Genomic DNA, 20,225 nt, shown 5'->3' with positions numbered 1-20,225 from the left:
TGAGTCTTCTCTCTTGTCTCTTTTTCCTTTTTTTCCTTCTTTTTTCTTTTTATTCATATTTTTTTTCTTTTTATTATTTTTCTTTTCCCTCTTTTTCCCTCTTTTTCCCTCTTTTTCCCTCTGTATTGTTTTTCTTTTTTTTCTGTTTTTCTTTTTTATTTTTTCCTTTTTCCCTTTTTCTCTATTTCTCTTTCTCTGTTTCTTTCTTTCTTTCTAACTTTCTTTCTTTCTTTTCTTTCTTTCTTCCTATCTTTTCCTTCTCTCTTTTTCTCCCTCTGTTTTACAAAAACGTATACGCACACTGCAGCATTTTTTATTGCAGAATAGTAATTTAGATTTGTTCCTATTTTGTAACTATAGAGAAATGTTTATTACACACTATTTCTTTTACTTGGAGTAATAGATGAGTCCCAACACCTTGCAGCTTCTGCGCAGGTAGTTGAATGGATTTATTTTCTTGTGTGATTTTAGAGCAGACAGCATCTTGGGAGCCCAGCAATATAAATTTTACTGAAAAAGCAATACAAATAACAAAAGAATACGTAATCTACATCAGGAATATGTGGCAATGTATATTTTTTTCTTTAATTCTTTGAAACATCAGGTTTTTATTTCTATTATGAACCAGATTCAAACACTGAGGCCAATTCTGCTTTACCTAGCAATTTACTAGTTGCTCTTTTTCCTCTGTCGCAGCTTCCCTAGCACAAAAATAGGATCAGAAATTAGCAGAAAATGTATGTTAAAATGAATAGCATTAAATAGCGTTATAGGTAACATTCAAATATGTGCTATGTATATGTATCTTACAAAATACAGAATTCAGAATCTCAGAATTCCATTTGTCTCTGGCAGGTGAATACATTGCAAAACATTTTGGTTAATTTACAGACCAATTTTTTTTTTTCATTACTATGTGAACAACACAGCAACATTTTCCATCCCTTTTCCTAGCTAGCATATAGGGATGTGAATTCACAGAACATTTGATAACACTTAACAAACTTCTGAAAAACACAGAACTTAAAAAAAAAAGTGTCAAGGCGTGTTTTTCATAGAAGTAAAGCATGCATGTGGTTTTCTTAGACACTGATATTTGCTGGTTTTTGCAAATGGGGGACATTTGAAATTCTCTTGCCACTATTTTTAGAGTAAGGTGTGGCTGCGGCATTACGCTGACAAAGAGAACTGTTAGTTTTAGTATCACTATTCTAACAGTCAAGCAATTTTCATTTTTAAAAACAGGATGTTAATTAGATCAGATCAGTTAGTCTGGTGAGTTTCTGCGTAATTTTAAAGGGAGTTACCTTCTTAGTTAAAAACTGACCTTGTTTTTTTTTTTCCCTCCTCAGAATTGTTCCCACATCACACAAAACAAGATTTCAGCACTGTGAACAAAAATCACAAATAAAGCGTACAAAATGTTGTGCCCGTGGCAGTTTGTATTCAGACCTCGTGCCGCTCAGAACAAGTGCTCTGAAGAGAAGGATATAAATAATAACGTGGAGGAAGATAAGAAGATCCATGGGTAAGATCTTTGTCTTTTAATGGTTTCATAGTTTCACTTTCATTTGAAAAGGGAAGATATTAAGTGACATGGGTTCCGGAGAAACCTGTAATGTGTTTCCAAAGCAATAATATTAACCACGGAACAGTTGTCCCTGGTGGTCGCTGGGTAGTGTTGACTTGGTACGGTACATTTAAGCTTTTGTGTCTAAGTTATACAACCATTGAGGAAAGAAGTCATCTTGCTTTCTCTTTCATAGTTCTAAATTCATTTGGTGTGTTATAATGGTTTCATGTATGCTGGGATTTAGGAGGCATGTGTATGCTATAAAAATTATCAAAGTGATTATTAATGCTGTGAAGAAGTTTGTAAAGTATTTCTGTGGTACAATTTATACAAGACACTGTATAAAATAAATTGCACATGCATATTAAATTTCTCAGTTTTCAGGCCGTTACTTATTTCAGTTTTCTATTGCATACCATTTCTTTCTCTGCCCATTCCCTACCCTTTCCTGTCATTGCTCAAAGTAGTTTATATTCAAATGTGAAGATACGTGAGGCTGACTAGTCGAAGCGGGTGATCACATACACTATGCTAGCTAAAACACGTCATTGTCCTCTCCAAACTAAGAGTTTTGTTTGGAGTTTGTGGTCTGGATGCCTCTTGGGTGTTTTTGAACATCTTCTGAAACCTGATATCCAAATTAAAAAGTAGGAGTTCAGAATGTAACACTTAATGCGGAAAACAAAGGAAATTAATGTAAAAGTATGTTATTTGCTTAATGGGCTGGAGACTGGACCTAGCTGAAATTTTCACACATTTCCCTGAAGATTTCAACCTCTTTGTTCAATCCCTCTGAGTATTTTCTGGCCAGATCATCTGGGACAGATGTCCTTTGTTTAGCTTACAGCAATGATACTCAACCTTTACCATTCCAGGCCATATCTATTGTTTTCCTTCCCACACAGTGATCTGGAAAGGGTGATTCTAGCTTTTCTATTGACTTCTAGTCCACTCCACCCCTCACGCTGCTGCGAACGGTTGGCTTATTGACTCAGTACATCTTTCAGAGACAGCTCTGAGCTTCTCCCTGCTGATGCTGCAGGTGAAACTATCAAAAACTAAGCACGTTGCATTAATACTGAATTGTCTTTCTCTCTTTTAAAGCTTAGAAAATGATGATGCCAAGTTATATGATCTGAGCAAGAAGCCGATAGAGATGCCGCCTATCATAACTTCAGCAAAGGCCAGTGATGGGAGAGAGGTCAGTTTCTAGTGCCATCGCTTGATACTAACACTTCACATGGGTTGTGCTTACTTCTCAAAACTTCTCAAAGCTCTCATGTGAGGACTAACTGTCGTTACATGAGGTTAGCACTGCTGTGAGATCTTTGGATGAGAGATATTTTCTGAAGGAAAAGGATCTTTGCTAAGACTTAAGGAAAAGATGTGACCCAGTGGGACTGGAGTGCCCAATTCCTTTATTCACCTTTGAAAACCCAGCCTCTAGTAACAAACATGTCCTTTCTCTAAAATTGTCTGGTTCACTGTTTTCCTGAGACTGTGACTATTATATTAAGGGGCCTTATTAAAATTAAAAAGGTGTTTGCAGTGGCAGATATTGTTTGGTTATTACAAAAATACTTTTTTTTTTTTTCTCATTTCATATCAAACTGTGGATTAGGTCAATAGTTTTGTACTCAATAAACACACGTCGGAGAAGATCATGTTTATACCTAGTTTCTTGAACTTAATTTGTAGCATTTTAATGGTCAAATAAAACTAAAAGTGAAGCTTTAAGATATTTAATAGGTCTGAAGACAGTATGTATTTTTATCTTTTCTCTGTCCAGAACCCTGCCCAAAATGGTATCAAGGCTTCAAACCAAATATCAAGATGTCCAAGACATGTAAAAGTAAGAAACCTGGAAAATGGATCCAGCTTTCTCGACACACTACACCTGACAGCAAAGGAGGTAAGATATGGAAGCCTGAACAGTGATTTTTCATAACTTTGAAAAGATACAGAGTGCAACATTGTTTTTTGACATTTTATTGTTTTTCAGGTTATCAACTGCAGGACCAAAGCCTGCCAGGGGGCACTCATGACCCCCAAGGGCCTGGTGAGAGGTACTAGAGATGGGCCAGTTCCACCAGCAGAGCTTTTACCTCAGGCAATAGACTTTCTCAAGCAGTACTACAGTTCATTTAAAGAGTAAGCCAACTTTACCTTCATTTTTGGTATAAAAGTCTTCTGCCTACCTACCTGTCTATGAGACTATAGGAGTGTTTGGTTTCTTCACAGCTATCGGTAACTATCCCGTTACAGAGCATGCATTCAAAAAATAGATAAGGACTATTTGAAAAGGTAAATAAAACTATTACTGCACTTCATATGCTATATCCACCAATCCCAGGTCTTGGGAATACAGAAATGAACTCCATACAGTGCATTCCTCAGCCCCATCCCTTCAAAGTGTGTTACATTATTGTACATTTATAATAAGCAGCTTGGTTAGGACTCTTCCAGAATGTTACCTTCTGTTTTCTCAACATTGGATGTTAATGGGATTAGCTCCTACTCAGATCAGTCTTAGACGTGAATAATGTGGATAATGCTTTTTGTTTGTGCTGTTCCAAGTATCTTTTCTCTGTGTCCTTTTCTTCTCTGTTTTGACTCTCAAGGCTTTAGCCAAAGATTGGAAGGCCAGCCTCTTGCTTCTGAACCTTGCTCTGTGCTATCATCAACATAAGCTCACTGAGCATGCCGAGAGGGGTGCTCTAGCTTCAGGAAAGACGTTTTTGTTTTCACAAAAATGGACATGGTGCAGAGGCATCTTGTTGCGGGAAAAGCTGGAACATCTGGTTGGGGTCCAAGAGTTTGCAGTGACAAAGTTTTCACGTGACAAGCTTTCAAATGGCAATTCAATGTTTGCTCATCCTAATATAAAACATTATCAGACTTTCAAAGGGACTGAGCCACATAATGGCTACTTCTTTAGACACTTTGAACTCTTCTACAAAGCTTTCTTCCATCTGAATCTTTCTGAAAGTCCCTGTCTTACACAGACTCTGCTCACTTGCCAGCGTATTACATTTGCACATCCCTGTGTTTCTGCTCGTGGCTATTTGATCACATTGATTTACACTATCTTACATGCTTGCCCTTGATCTTTCATCTTGTTGAAAATGTGAAAACTCTCAGACAGTGCAGGCTATTTTCATTCTGTCTGTAAGCCAACAAAACAATTTTTGTCTGTACTGTGATAAATATTTCCTAATGTTTTGACTTCATTCTCTGTTATCAAACTAAAGAATTTTAGAGTTGGTTTCTCTGACAAAGGAATTGCTCAGCACTTCCTTTTAGGAATGAAAATCCTACTTGCTTTGCTCAGAAGAGCTGTGTCCCTGTGAAAATAATAGAACTTTGAGAGGACAGTCTCTATAATCCTGCTTTTGGGCTGAAGCTAGCCTGTTCTCTACTTTTCATTTGCTTGTGATTTGACAATTTTTTCCAAACTAATCTAGAAAATCCAAATTTAAACTGAAAACTGATACAGAAAAGCTTGTGACCAATCTATGTATGTGTTGGGTGGTGAAAGGACGACTACTTAAATTTCTGCTGGTTTAGTTTCTTCATTAGGCTAGTAAGCTCTGTCATTTGCACTCAGTAAGTACCGTTCCTAAGTTCTGAAGCCAGGAAAAATTCTCCTCGCCAGTCCTCAGTCAGACTCCTATGTACTTAAGTCATCCCTTTACCTGGAATACCCCCTGCTTTTTGATAAAAATCTCAGACCCTAGACTGCTGCAACGGAAAACAGCTATGCTTTGGGGACAAAAGTGTGGTGCAGTAGAGGGGAGGTGAGGAGTAGATGATGGTGACTTCTCACAGCCGAAGCACAGTGAAATTGCTGACTTCATGAGGTGACGGATGTTTTCATAAAGGATAGAGTATTTTATGTTGCTCTGTTTCACATCCAGAGAGTGTAGATTTATAACAGGGACAGGTTTCTCAGGGCTTATCCAAACTGGCCATATCTCAGCCTACACAGATGCTAATCCCCTCCCTGGAAATCTACCTGCATCCTGGCAGATAAAATCAGCGATGTAAGTAGAAGTCTTCTCATGCAAAAGGATGCTCAAAAGCTTTATGGCTTCAGCAATGCCTGTGCTCTTCTTGACCCAGAACATAAGAAGGTCTGCAGTTTAAATCAGTTCTAAGTAATGAAATTCTGATTGTTTCTTTCCATGGCTGTTTCCTGTTCAAAAGGCCAAAAATAGAAGAACACCTGGACCGACTGGAAACGGTGACCAAGGAGATAGAAACAACAGGAACCTACCATCTGACAAAGGATGAACTGATCTTTGCTGCCAAACAGGCCTGGAGGAATGCACCTCGGTGTATTGGGAGAATCCAGTGGTCCAATCTACAGGTAACCTATGAGTCTGGACATTATGGGCCAAATAGTCATCTGCTGTAAATCAGAAGAATGTCCTTTACTTTGGTAAAATACGCCAGTTGCTTCAACTGAGGACTACTCCCTCCTGTACATATCATAAGATCAACTTTTTTTTTTTTAGTTCTCTGATTCATAGTTGAATGAAAACAGCTGTAGGAGTGCTAGCATAGGAACCAGCTATGTTGTGGAATCAGGTGCATGTCTTGGTCCTTGGAGGATTGTTACATGTGAAAATGATGCATATAAGAACAATAAAAATCAACCTTTCCTTGTGGAGCTACAATTAGATGAAGAAATACTGATTTTTCATGTCACTTTTTTCCTTAATCTTTCCTTTCCTTAAGTGCATAAGAAAAATAATGAGCTTACATTACTGTTTCAAAATCAGGTTTTTTCTTTACATTTCTTTTGGAAACATGTAGGTATTTGATGCACGTGATTGTAAAACAGCGAAGGAAATGTTTGAGCATATCTGTCGTCATATTCAGTATGCCACAAACAATGGAAATATAAGGTAGGTCTCTTTAATTTTAATTTTAAACAACAAAAATTGCATCCAGATCTGGATTCAAAACTCTACATAAGACCTGAAATGGTCTGTCTAAATATTTTGACAACTTGTCTCTGCTCTTAATTCTCCTGGTACTTATATGTTCCTCTCGTGTACCACCAACCGCTTTGAAATTTTGTAACTTTCATGGCTGATGTTGCAAAATCTCTTGTAATTCCTGGGAAAAAGAGATGATTTGAAGATTCAGGGCGGTGGGGAGAGAAGATGAAAGTTTTTATTTCTACTGATGTTTATTTTAGAAATATAAAATAATTGGCGTTGGTAACAATTTATGTCTTAGTAATTAGAATGTTTTTGATGTGCTGCTGTGGTGTAACGGGATTTGATTGTCTCTCTGGGCAGATCAGCCATCACTATCTTCCCCCAGAGGACCGATGGGAAACACGATTTCCGTGTTTGGAACAGCCAGCTCATCCGCTATGCTGGATATCAAATGCCAGATGGGTCTATCGTAGGAGACCCTGCCAGTGTGGAGTTCACACAGGTACGGTTTCAAATACAGAATCGTGCTTTCCACCTTGTCTAACCCATCTGTCTTTTTTTTTTTTTTTCTTGCATGTTTATGCGGAGTGGGAGAGAAGTGTGGCGGTAAGGAGTGAATGGGATGTTCTGCCCACAGGTTCTAGATGCAGGCTGGAGCAATAATTATTTACAATCCTGATATAAAAATACTCCCCTCCTTCTCGGAAGAGGGTGACCTAACGCTCTCCTTAAGTCAGGGACACAATCAGTACTTGAACAACATGACTCAACATTGTTTGAACGGGAAAGATAACCTTTATCACTTAGAATTTACCTCAGCAGGTTTTAGAGCGTTAACATTCCTTTGTCTTCGAATCCGGGGGGGGGGGGGAACCTAAAAAACCCCAAAATGTACTTTCTTTATTTACAGTTGTGCATTGAGCTTGGGTGGAAGCCGAAATATGGCCGCTTTGATGTAGTTCCACTGGTTCTCCAAGCAAATGGCCAAGACCCAGAAATATTTGAATTCCCGCCAGAAATTGTCCTCGAAGTGCCAATGGAGCATCCAAAGTAAGCACGCAAGATTTAGATAATTGCATTTTTGCCTCTGCCTCACCTTGGCAGGTTATTAGCCTGCGTCTGTGGCAGTCATTTTATGAGTTCTTTGTTAGGATGAAATTATGGTAAATTGTCCTGAAAGATAAAATGCCTCTTAGAACAATGAAATGAGATTTAAATTAAGGAAGCCAATAGTAATTTTGTTGGAAATCTTCTTTTCCCAATCTACGTGTCAATCATATTCAGAATTTAAAAAATCATCATTTCTTATGCCAGTGTAAAACACATATAAAATACGGCTGCACTGGCAACGAAATGTTTATTGCCTTTCTCTGTTTTTTTTCTTCATGTTTGCTTTGGGAGTGGCCTGCAGATTGCAGAACTCTCCAATGCTGTTCGGCAGTTTCTTTAACTGGCAATTCCCAGTCACCACATTGTAAACAAGAACTGTTAGGAGCTTTTGCAGACTGTGCTTCATGGGTCATTCCTCTTCCTGGACTTTTCTGGTTATCACCTAAAGGCCGAAAAGACACACAAAGTAATAAATCAAAATGCTTGTTTAACAGGTATGAATGGTTTAAGGAGTTAGATCTGAAGTGGTATGCACTGCCTGCTGTTGCCAACATGCTTCTTGAGGTGGGAGGCCTGGAATTTACTGGGTGTCCTTTCAATGGCTGGTACATGGGGTCAGAGATAGGAGTGAGAGACTTCTGTGATGTACAGCGATACAACATCCTGAAGGTAATCTTCTGAAGTAGAAGTGTGTTGGTCTGCGAAGGGAATGAACTTGCTGGGTGGAGCGTTTCTGAAAAAGAGATGCTATCGGTCTTTGCTGGGATGGGTGTTGTATTTACATCACACCATCACTTCAGTGCTAATCTGACACAATACCCTGACTGTTGTGGGACATCTCGAATTTCTGCGAAGATTATGACTGCCAGATTGTATGACTGTTTTTACAGTGTTCTGACAGTATCTGTTCCAAATAGCTGACTGGAATGGTGAAACTGCAACTGTTAAAAAAAATATAGAAAATACTGTCCAAAGTGAGTTCTTCCCCAGTTTTACCCTGAGTGCTGCTGATTCAGGACTTTTGGTCTCTGACTGTACATTTCTCAGGGGTATATTTCTGTCAGTTCCAGTCTGCTGTTGACAAAGCAGTGGAGTCCTGGTTGTTAGCTGCAGGTCTGGGGCACCTCACCATTACAAATTAACAATGATGACTTATAACCAGCTATTGCCACTTCTTAAACCATTTAGTCCAGGAGAAAACCACTCGTCACTTCACCAAACTGGAATAGCCTCAAGAACCAGGACTCCATAATTCAAGTTTACCTCTAATCTCAAGTGTTTCTGCTGCCATCGCTTTCCCCAGCATAAGATTGACTCTTCCCCCTTCCGCAATACTTCTTCCTGCATATTATTGTGATGATGAGGAGAAATCATGAGGTTGAAGTCCCACATAGTAAATTTGCTTTTCCCTTTTCTCTCTCTTTTTCACATATAGGAGGTAGGAAGAAGAATGGGACTGGAAACAAACAAACTTTCATCGTTATGGAAAGACCGAGCTGTTGTAGAGATAAATGTGGCTGTGCTTCATAGCTTCCAAGTAAGTCAACAAGGGTGGTATCGGGAGAGACGCTGAATATCCTGTGTCCCTCTTCCCTTTCGCTTATAACAGCTTTATACAAGTATAGTGCCAGTGGACCAATGCTCAATGGAGGTCATCAATGTAATTCCAATAGAGTTATTCTTGATTTACACCTGGGAAAGTAGAGGAATCCATATTTCCTGTTGTTGCCAGAAAAAATCGCGGGTGAAGGCAGAAGGGAGAGAAAAAGAAATGGAAGTTAAGGGCAAGATTGTTCCTCTTTTTAACACATATGTCTAAGAGTCAAAATCTATGTAAAGCCATTGGATTAATATCTTTTATTTACAATTACAGTTCATTTAACATATCATAGCAATATGAAAGACGGGTAAAAATGAATCAGGGGCTTTTCAGCGTGCACTCCCAGTGCTGGAGAGGTAAAATGCTGATGTTAAAAAAAAAAAAAATTAAAAAAGGACATAGGAGTCCTTAATCAAAGGTCCACCTCAATCTGTATCTATATAATTGCCAATAGTAAATATTTCCCAGCACTGTATAAAGTCCTTGAAATATTAACCAAAGCAAAAAGATTACTTTAACTATATCAGGAAGAAAAGCAGAATGGGCTTTTTAATGTATGTCTTTCTTTTTGCAATTATTCTAGAAACAAAATGTGACTATCATGGATCACCACTCAGCTGCCGAGTCCTTCATGAAATACATGCAGAATGAGTACCGTGTGCGAGGAGGCTGCCCGGCTGACTGGGTGTGGATTGTACCTCCTATATCAGGGAGCATAACCCCCGTGTTCCACCAGGAGATGTTGAACTATGTCCTCACTCCCTTCTATTACTACCAGGTACACATTATCCAGAAAAATATGATTCTAGTAGACAACTTCAGCCATTCAGATGATACTATGGAACCTGAAGAAGTCTGAATGAGAAGCTCTGGTTAATGAAAGTTCACTACAGAGATTCATAAGTAGCAGCCAATATCTGTAATACTGTGGAAGGTTATATTAGTTCTGTTGAATTCTCAAGCTGTAAGTGAAATGCAATTTAATGCTACAGAGACTGATCCCGTATTTGTACACAGTGGATTGTATACACAGATTCTAGTCAGTCTGGACCTTTCAAAGGTATACAAATTATATATGTATTATTTTACATTCCTTACCTGAAGCTTAACTTTTTTTTTTTTTTTTAAAGGTGGATGCATGGAAAACACATGTCTGGCATGATGAGACCCGGAGACCAAAGAAAAACAAAATAAAGTTTAGCATCTTGGCAAAGTAAGTTGTTCAAATAAGAGTCTTCATGCTTTTGTCCAAATATTCTATTCTTCTGATGTTTCTGTTCCACACTTTTTTTTTAATAATTATTACAGTAGGGACCACTTGAATTGTTTGAATCAGACTTACCTGTCCACAAGTAATACTCACATCTAAGATTCTTATTCAGGGCTATCTATAGTGTATTGCTTCTGAACAATCTTCCAAGGAAAAGCCATGCTCAAGCTCAGTCTTTCCTACCTTGTTTGTGAATCAATCTGAATTACTATGTAGCTATATTAAAAATTATATGTGATTTTTTTTTTTTTTCCCCAGGGCTGTACTCTTTGCATCTTCACTCATGCGACAAACAATGGCAACCAGGTCCAAGGTCACTGTAATCTATGCAACAGAGACTGGGAAATCCGAAACACTAGCCAACAATCTGCGCACCTTGTTCAGTTGTGCCTTCAACACTAAGGTAAGAAAGAAGTTTGGCTAGTTTTATCAGCTTCTGCAAGCTTTTTCATTCTCTAAACCTATGTTTTGAATGTCTGGTAAATATAAGTTGGACTAGAACTTTGATTTTGTATTCATTTAGCATAATGCCTTGCAAATTTGGTCAACAGTCATCTGACATTCACAGAGATATCTAATGCTAGCTCTTATGTCTGCTAGCAATTTCTCATGAGCTTTATATCTTCCAGATTCTGTGCATGGATGAATACAACATCTGTGACCTGGAAAAAGAAACACTTCTTTTAGTGGTTACTAGCACTTTCGGAAATGGAGATTCTCCAAATAATGGAAAGGTAATATTCACCTCAGAAGTATATATGAGGCTTAACTCAAAGACTGAGACCAAAGACAACCCTTTCATTTGTCCCATTACCACAGTAAGATATGGATCAGGGTCTCACTTCTGTTTTAAAGCAGACTATTTTTCTAACCTTAAGTATTTTATAAATTTTTATACAGACCTTGAAGAACTCCTTGCTCACCCTGAAATTGCTGAGAAAAAAAATTAGGTAAAAATACTTTATTTGGTTTGCATGTGATTGAGTCCTTTTGCATTTAATTTAGGATAACATAGCGATCTTATTTTCATCTCCTTCTGCAGATATGCTGTGTTTGGTTTGGGGTCCAGCATGTATCCAGAGTTCTGTGCCTTTGCTCATGCCATTGACCAAAAACTGGCCCAACTCGGGGCTTCTCAGCTCATTCCAATAGGTGAAGGAGATGAACTCAATGGGCAAGAAGCAGCCTTTCGCACATGGGCAGTCAGTGCGTTCAAGGTGACAATATAAATAGTTAGCTCATATTTTAGTTCATTCATTCATTCGTTTTATTTCAGTATTCACTAGCATCCCATAAAAATGGGGGAAAATGAAGGAAATAAACGTCTGGATTTACATCTGAATTTCAAACTCCCCTCTTTTCTACTGCTTGCCTAAGGTCAAGAGGGAACTGGGCCCCTTTTCTATTATCTTTTAATATTCACGTAAAGTTCCATGAAACCCTTTGGATAGTGGGATGCTCAGTACGAATAAGGGTGGTAGCATCAGACATCAGAATTTTTCGAAGTAGGTCCTTTTTTTAGCTATACTGGTATAGAAGTGGGACCTTACTGAACTCACTGAACCCCTATAGCGTCACTGAACTCAACAGAATCAACAAACAATAGCAATCTGTGAAACTGGTATGTCCCCATTAGGATTACGACAATGCTAAGAATAGCATTTTCTACCATGAATAGCCTTATTTTCGTCTTTTTTCTAGACTGCCTGTGACATTTTTAACATCCGTGGGAAAAACAGTATTCTGTTGCCTGAGATATATACCTCTGATGAAAGCTGGGATCCTAAGAATTACAGGATAGTGCATGATTCTCAAACCATGGACTTGGCTAAAGGTATTACGTCCCAACACTTCCTCTGTCCGTTTTGCTTCAGATAGGTCTGAACTGTAAAGGTTTTCTAGAAGTGATGTTGGTCATCATAAGATGATAGAATTCATATAATAAAGTACACTGGTCAGAGAAAAAAGACGTTGCATAAATCATTATCTTTTCCAGCACAATAACATCAGAACACGAGAACTAGCGCACATTTTGACAGCCCCAGAAGAGAAGCTGAGATAAACTACTTTTAGTCAGGGAAGGCATGCGTATAGGACACGTAATTGACAAAAAGTATATTGCATTCTAGAGCGAGCATGGTTCAGTTCTTTTCTGTATATTATTTGAAGACATTTGAAACAAACCTAATCACAAAATTGCCATGAGTCATGTCCTCTTTTCTCAACAGCACTTGCAAACATTCATGCCAAGGATATAATTCCCATGAAGCTGAAATTCAGACAGAATCTTCAAAGTTTAAAATCCAGGTATGATACCTCATTCTTTTGAATATTGCAATACCACATTTTACTAAAATCTTAAACGTCTGAAATGCCTGCTTATAAACATCTTCTCCCCACAGTTATTAAGAAATATATATGAATTTTGTACCACCATTAGTAGAAGTAAATCATTATCACAAGACCACAAGAATACGTACAGTCTCGGCTCTGAGTTAGATAGGAGCTACTGCCCAGTAGAGTCTCTGGAAGTGTAGCGAACTAAATCATTTTGTGATATGGCCCTTTGATACCTACTGAATGTGGAAGGTCTGGTGTATGGTCCCTCTCCCTTGCTTGGTATGCTACATGCCAGGCAAATGTTTACTTCATTTAGGGGCAAAATTGCCCCTTAGCAGAAAAAAAAAAGAAAAAAAGGAAAAGGTATAGTGCAAGAAGCTGCTGCATTCAGTTGTACTGCAAAGCAAGCTGAGACAAGACAATACACAAAGAAATACAAAAGGATAATCAATGCTAACGTATGTCTTAGAAATAGCATCCATGAAAGGCTCTTCAACATCCTCCAGTAGGTCTCTCTCATCCCTCTTCTAAATACAGTCATCTTATGGGACATCCTCTGAGCTGGTTTAAGATGTCAGCTATTCAGTCTTCAACGGAGCTGGACTTCCTTTCATTGGCTGACTGCAGGCACATTTATTCTATATTGGACAGATCAGGCAGCACTTTAGCATCGTGTTTGTTTTGATACAAGTACTTCACATATCTGGCTATTATTTAAGTCTCCGTGAAGTACTAAGCTGGTCTGATAATTTCGTAATGAACACAAGTAAGCCCTTGCCAACTGTCACGTCAGATTTATTCCTTTTCTGCGCAATTCAAGGGAAATCCTGTTGACATAACCAAGATCTGTCTGATCTCTTTTTTTTCTACCTCTAGTCGCGTTACCATTCTAGTGAAGCTTTCCTGTGAGACTAATCAGGAAATGCGCTACCTACCCGGAGAACATATCGGGATTTTCCCAGGCAACCAGCCAGAATTAGTCCATGGCCTCATTGCACGTGTCAAGGATGCCCCTCCAACTGATCAGAGTGTCAGACTTGAAACCTGCACTGATGGTAAGTTGGTTCTCTTTAGACAAAATCACAGAGGTGTTCGACAGATTTCTCTAAAATTCCTGAGAATTTTTATGGAGTGAATTTGATTCTGTTATCCTTTTCTTAAGTTTCAGTAGGATTTTGTTGATGCTTTTAGTTATTCTTATAATTCTCGATTCTGATTTTGCATACTCTGGCAGTCCATGGTAACTTCATCAGTGTTCACAGAGTTATCCTAGGTTGACACTGTTTGTAATTCAGTTGCTAAACTGGCCATGGACCGCAATTAAATTAATCAACAGAGTTTGCTTATTGTTGCTACATATCAGAGTCCTAAAACAGATTTACACGTCATGAACATCTTTTCCATCTTAGTAGGAACAATCTAAACAATCCTAAATCATAGGATTCTGACACACAGAATGATGATTTCCTCAAATGAAAGACTTTTCATTTTAAAGTGGTGTTTTGTTATCATGCGATTCTCTGCAGCAGATCCTCCCCTTACAAAAAGTTTGAACCCTCACATTAACCTCTTTTCAGAAGGGCCCTGTGGTCTAGATCTGCTGCAACCTACTCTGAAGGCGTATTTTGAAGGACACTGAGTTTTGCAAAGCTCTGCAGCTGTCAAATGCCGTGGGAATTGCCAAGTGTTCTTTTATTTCCTTCATTTCCAGGTGGCTACTGGACAAGTGACAAAAAGATTCCAGCCTGCACACTCCCTGAGGCTTTGACATACTTGCTTGATATCACTACTCCACCCTCCCAACAACTCCTAAAAAAACTCTCCCAGCTGGTAACAGCGGAAGGAGACAAACAGAGACTGGAAGTTTTATGTCGGGTAAGTGTTAGGGCTAGATTTATGTTAGAAGTGCTGTATACTGGCCCATCCGATGCCCTTTTACGGTGTAGCAGAAGCCTAAGAAGTTTTTGTAGTGATGGTGCCTGGTTTTTATCCCTCTGTTACATGTTCCGTGTGCTTGTAAAACCAACCAAGGTGAGAGAAAGGGTGGTCTTGCAGCTCATCTTGGGCATGGGAATCAAGAGATTTCTTCAGCTCTGATATTTCCTGTGCGGTTCTGGGTGGGTTATTTTGCCTGCCTGTTTCTCTTGCCTGCCTTATGGTGGTTCCTGATGATACACCATTAAAAGACCTTATAGTTTGCAGGTGGAGGGGTCGGAGGGTAGCTGGTAGATATTTTTGTCAGAGAATTTGGTACCTTGAGAATAAGAGGGATGTCGCTTTAAGTAGCCAATGACTCATAGGTGTGGTAAGTGCTTGCTTCTCCTGCTGGGTTCAGCAAGGCTCAGTAGGTATCAGTACCTGGGCCCATACACGTATGTACATCCCATAGCAGGGGTCTGAGAAACAGATTGTACTGCAGTTTCTACATCCTCACTGAGAGAGCTGGTATCTGAGAAAATTAGAGCGGGTATTCTGTACTTCTGTTTTCAATAATCAAACAATTTCTTAGGAAACCCCAGTATTGGTTTAGGCAAAGCTTTGAGAATTCTTGGATGATTTGCCTGCATCATCTAATTGAATGTAAAGCAGGAATCTTATTTATAAGTGCCACTTCAAATATTCCTGCTCTCCTGAACTCAGCATGATCTGGTAACATTGTGATGGTGGCCTTTGGCTTTTAGAGCACGGAAGAATACAATAAATGGAAGTTTTACAACAGCCCGAACATCCTGGAGGTCCTGGAGGAGTTTCCTTCTGCTGAGGTCTCAACAGCTTTCTTACTGACTCAGCTGCCATTTCTGAAACCCAGGTACTATTCTGTCAGCTCCTCCTGTGACATGACACCCAGAGAGATTCATCTGACAGTTGCAGTCGTAAACTACGGAACAAGAGGTAATGAATTGTTGTTTTCATTTCTCTTTTAATTAAATGATATTTAGGCTGCATTGTGGTTCGGAAAAAAACCTGTGTCTGCCATATGGCATGAAGCACATCTGTAACAAAAAGTTTGTATTGTGATACATGCAGAATAGCATACTGCAGTGCAGATGTTCGTACTGTGTCAGGATTTCCTGAAGTCCTTGTTTTATAAATCATTACTAGATATACACTTCTTTAAAAACCATAATTTTAAGTATAAACTTTAAGTATAAAGTGTATATATATATATAAGTATAAAAAAACCTCAGTTTTTTTAAAACCTGCGAGCTTTTGAATACTGAGAGAGGTATTTTCCTTTGCTCTGATTAGATGGACAAGGGCCTTTGCACCATGGAGTTTGCAGCACGTGGCTGAATACAATAGCTCTCAATGAAGTAGTCCCATGCTTTATACGCAGGTGAGTGTACGACAGAGAAAAAAGAAAAAAAAAAAAACAACCCACAAACAAACAAACAAACAGCAGTTCTTAGTTCAGCCTCTTCAGTAGTTTTTTTTCATTGTTTGCTTATGGTTTTCAAGTGACTGGTGAATGCAAGTTGGAATATCTGAGTTTGAGAAGAGAGGGAACTCCCTGTCTTCCAGAGATGAGACCCTTTACCATGTCTTATGTTGAGTAAAATCATAAATCGTTAGAAAATTCTGAAAGAATTCTATTCATATGACACCATCCCCACTGTCAGCACATCCACTCTAGAGCAAGTAAAGCGAAGGAAACAAGTTAAGCCCCATTACTGCTTTCAACTTGGTAACTTAGGATGTGCTGTTCAAAATCATTCAGGAATCTGACACTGAGAAGTCAGTCATAAACTCATTACCTAATTAACATATTTTTGCATTTTAGTGCTAATGGATTCCAGCTCCCAGAGGAGCCAACCAAGCCATGCATTTTGATCGGCCCAGGAACAGGAATTGCTCCCTTCCGAAGTTTCTGGCAGCAGCGTCTCTATGACTTGGAAAAGAAAGGTACTTGTGGGGATTGCCACAAGGGGGAGGCCATAACTTGTCCAGCAGCAGAAGACATCCCTAGTCCTCCAGACAAAATCTCTGCAGATGGAGACACCCAGAAGCATTAGCCAAGTAAACCCCACAGAGATTTGTCATCCCAAGACTGACTGAACACCACACTGAAACAGCTAATCCATCCCCCTTGAGACCGTTCTGGTGGTCTTGAGGTATTTGGTCACTTGGAGGGAGCAGCCTATGTGTCCTTGTAAATTTGGTATGGTCAGTGACTGCCCCAGGCGCTCACACGGGGCCGCAATATGGAGAGGAAACGCCTCGGCCTGCCTGCGTCAGCCCATTTGGGGAACCTGCTCCACACAGTTCTCCAAGGACTGGGGCAGGTTCAGTCCTGCTGCAAGACCCTAAAATCAGCAGCTGTCGGGCACAGACACACCCCCCCTCCTTCTCAGGTGTTTAGTGAGAAAGGCTAGTGAGAAGGTAGCTGTACAGACCACTGTATGGAGCTAGTTACTGTGACAACGGGGCCCTCTCTGGGGAATGGTCATAAGAGATAATAGGTCTTACCAGGAAAGACAAAAACACTTTCCAATGTTGGTTTCAGGGATCAAAGGTGGTGACATGACGTTATTGTTTGGCTGCCGGCAGCCAGACATGGATCACATCTACAAAGAAGAAACTGAGGAAATGAAGAGAAAAGGAGTCCTGAAAGAAGTCTACACAGCTTACTCCAGACAACCTGGCCAAGCTAAAGTAAGGCCGGTTCCTTTGTTCTCTGAGGGTTGGCTCTTTTCAGAATGGTCCCTCAAGTTAAGATTTGGGCTCTGTTTAACAATGTTCTTTAAAAAAAATGTTAGCATTTTGCTTCAGTGTATTGTGAACAAGTGACAAAAGGCCCTGCTCGTTCAAAATAAAGGAGAATCTCCCTGTGAACGTCAATACGAGCAAGCCATATAAATACAAAACCCTCATTGCCATATAGAGAGGCATAATAGACTTATAATCAAAACTTGAAGTGCAAACAGCCTTTGAAACTAGAAGCTGGAACATTTTCAGAAACCTTGAATTTTGCAGGATTTGATTAGCCCAGGAGTCAGAAATGAGTTGGCTCTGGCCATTTGTCACCATTTCAATGACACAGTGACCCTGGAAATTAATTTTGCTTAGATGAAATCTTGATTGGAGAAAACAACAGCACTTAAGCTGTCCTCTTTTTAGCTATGCCACTCTCCTGGCAAGTTAGGAGACTTTGGCAGTTGTAACTGGTTCTAAAAAAGAAGAGTCTAAGTCTGCTCTAGTTTAATCAGGAGATAGGTCTAGCCTCCAGATCTGGGGCTTGTAAAGACAGCATGAAGACATTTTTCTTCTCTTTACTGTGGTGCAACACACAGCTGAAATAGATAGGGCATTTAGAACCTTACTACATAGATTCACATTGAATTAGAAAAGCCAATAGCCAAAGCAGCATTTAAGAAACCTTGTCTAATGATCCTTGTTCTGTTTCTAAGGTCTATGTTCAAGACATTCTTCAAAGCAAGTTGGACACCAAAGTGTGCAGCCTCTTGCATAAGGAGGAAGGGCATCTGTATGTCTGTGGAGACGTGCGCATGGCCAAGGACGTTGCTCAGACTTTGAAAGGGATGCTTGCAAAAAACCTGAACCTCAATGAGCAGCAGGCAGAGGAGTATTTCTTCCAGCTAAAGGTATGCAGTGATACGCAAGGCATTCTTTCCAGTCAGACAGTGTTCGAGGATGGGTTACAGGAGTCTTCAAAGTCACACTCAGGATCTTGCGGGCTGCCGTGAGCTTCTCTTCAGCAGAATGCACAAGGAAAAAAGCTTTAAGTGATCAGCTTAGTCCACCCACTGTGATTTAAAACGCATAGTTTCTGTTTGGTTAGGGTGTAAGAGTGACACATTGCGTTCTTCTCTTACATCTACCATTTTCCACACTGTCTCCCTTTGGGTCCTGGACATTAGCTTTGCAGTGTGTCTGGAACATCAAGCGTTTGAGACTTTGTTGTGCTAATGGAGGAAAGTGAGTTTAAGAAATTAGTGGGCCCATCACTGAAAACACAGTGCCTGGGTCTGCTGGCTTTTTAGGACCCTTTTGTTACCAGAACTCGTCCTGGAGCACGTCTGTCTGGGATTCGGATAGGTTCCTTTTATTGACAGTAACAAAAGCCCACTGTCACAGAACCAGTCATACGAATGCAATGGACCTTTTAGTTACTTAACTCTCGCATAAGGAGGAGCTAGCAGTATTTAGTTAATCTCTGGGGTTTCCCTTCTTTTTTTGCAGAGCCAAAAGCGATACCATGAAGATATATTTGGGGCTGTATTCCCACATGAAGTCAAAAGAGGTGTAAAAGCTTTGCAACCCACCAGTCCAAGAACGAATCAACTTATGTTTTAGACAATACTTGCACACTTGTTTTTATTTAAAAAAACAGAGGGTCAAATCCTCTTTCTTATACATGTTGAATCACACACATGTATACGATTGTAGGATTTGACTTCTAAACCTCAGCCTTCATTAAGAAAAATACTAAATTTAACTATTGTTACTATTTATTCTGAGACTTCTTTTAATAGATTATCTTAATAATGAGATGCAAATTATTTTTTTAATAGTCTAAAAATAGTATAAATCTGCTTTTTTTTTGTAAATACAAGGAAAATCTAGATTTTTTTTTACTATGTAAGCTAGAACTGAAATCTTTTTTTGAAATGTGCTGCTTATCTTTGTGAATTTATTTATATCAGGTTGTTTTACTGTGTGCATTATCTCCACTTTAAAGCAAGCAAATGGACGGCTGTGTCATTTGGAAATGTATAGTCACATGCCTTGTTGAACATGAAACAATATTTGCAAATGAAATAATAATATAACGGTTCATAAGTGGAAATACCTGCTGCATACACTTCAAATGTATATACATGATAAGGTAGTAGTTTTGAATTCTGCTTTGTACTTGAACCTGAATTGTTGTTGTTACAGAGCTTATGGCAGTAATTTCAGAAAATTCAAAGCACTTTGTGCATTTGGATTCTATGCTCTGGTTTACTTGATCTGTTTGTAATAAAAGATGCCTTTATATTGAGACAAACAAGTCGGTGTGGATTAAATGTACCTCTTTTTGCTATTGGCTTCAGCCTAAGAAAGTAGGGGTAGGTGAGTTCTTGGGTTCCGGTGAAGTAGGTTTGGGCTCCAACCAACGCTCCTTCCATAAACGAAGAGCCCGTCTCCAGGAGTTAGGTGGTCTGCCCAAGATTTGTTATGCATTTTTGTTACTGCCCGGAACGTGTGAATGTGCAGCATAGGCTGTGAGATTGGCTTGCAGACTGCAAGAATATAAAATAGCAATGAGAGCAATATACTTTGCCCTAGTTATATTTTGACTTTGGCTCTTTCTACCCCTTGCAGTTATATCAGAGCTTTTAGTTCTTTCTCTAAAATTACCAGGGCTATATGATCCCATTA

The 20,225-nt window shown here is 39.3% G+C and overlaps 1 protein-coding gene across 1 annotated transcript; it reads left to right on the top strand.

The window, feature by feature from the left end:
* The first annotated feature begins 1,394 nt into the window (after window positions 1–1,394).
* Window positions 1,395–19,848, top strand: NOS2 (nitric oxide synthase 2). The gene is made up of 26 exons (XM_009469092.2): window positions 1,395–1,528; window positions 2,678–2,774; window positions 3,363–3,485; window positions 3,576–3,724; window positions 5,780–5,942; window positions 6,392–6,483; window positions 6,883–7,024; window positions 7,433–7,572; window positions 8,127–8,301; window positions 9,068–9,169; window positions 9,816–10,010; window positions 10,363–10,445; window positions 10,761–10,905; window positions 11,132–11,236; window positions 11,403–11,452; window positions 11,545–11,719; window positions 12,204–12,336; window positions 12,731–12,809; window positions 13,719–13,897; window positions 14,554–14,717; window positions 15,524–15,734; window positions 16,092–16,179; window positions 16,624–16,745; window positions 17,347–17,495; window positions 18,251–18,445; window positions 19,044–19,848. Exons 1-26 carry the CDS (start codon window positions 1,422–1,424, stop codon window positions 19,155–19,157), a joined length of 3,477 nt encoding a protein of 1,158 aa, XP_009467367.2. The 5' UTR covers window positions 1,395–1,421; the 3' UTR covers window positions 19,158–19,848.
* The last annotated feature ends 377 nt before the right edge of the window (window positions 19,849–20,225 follow it).

The sequence above is a fragment of the Nipponia nippon genome, unplaced genomic scaffold (genome assembly GCF_047370975.1).
Source record: "Nipponia nippon isolate SJK-2023a ecotype South Korea unplaced genomic scaffold, ASM4737097v1 scaffold_15, whole genome shotgun sequence".
Lineage (NCBI taxonomy): Eukaryota > Metazoa > Chordata > Aves > Pelecaniformes > Threskiornithidae > Nipponia > Nipponia nippon.
Note: the sequence above shows the minus strand (reverse complement) of the source record. Positions and strands in the feature narration are given on the sequence as shown.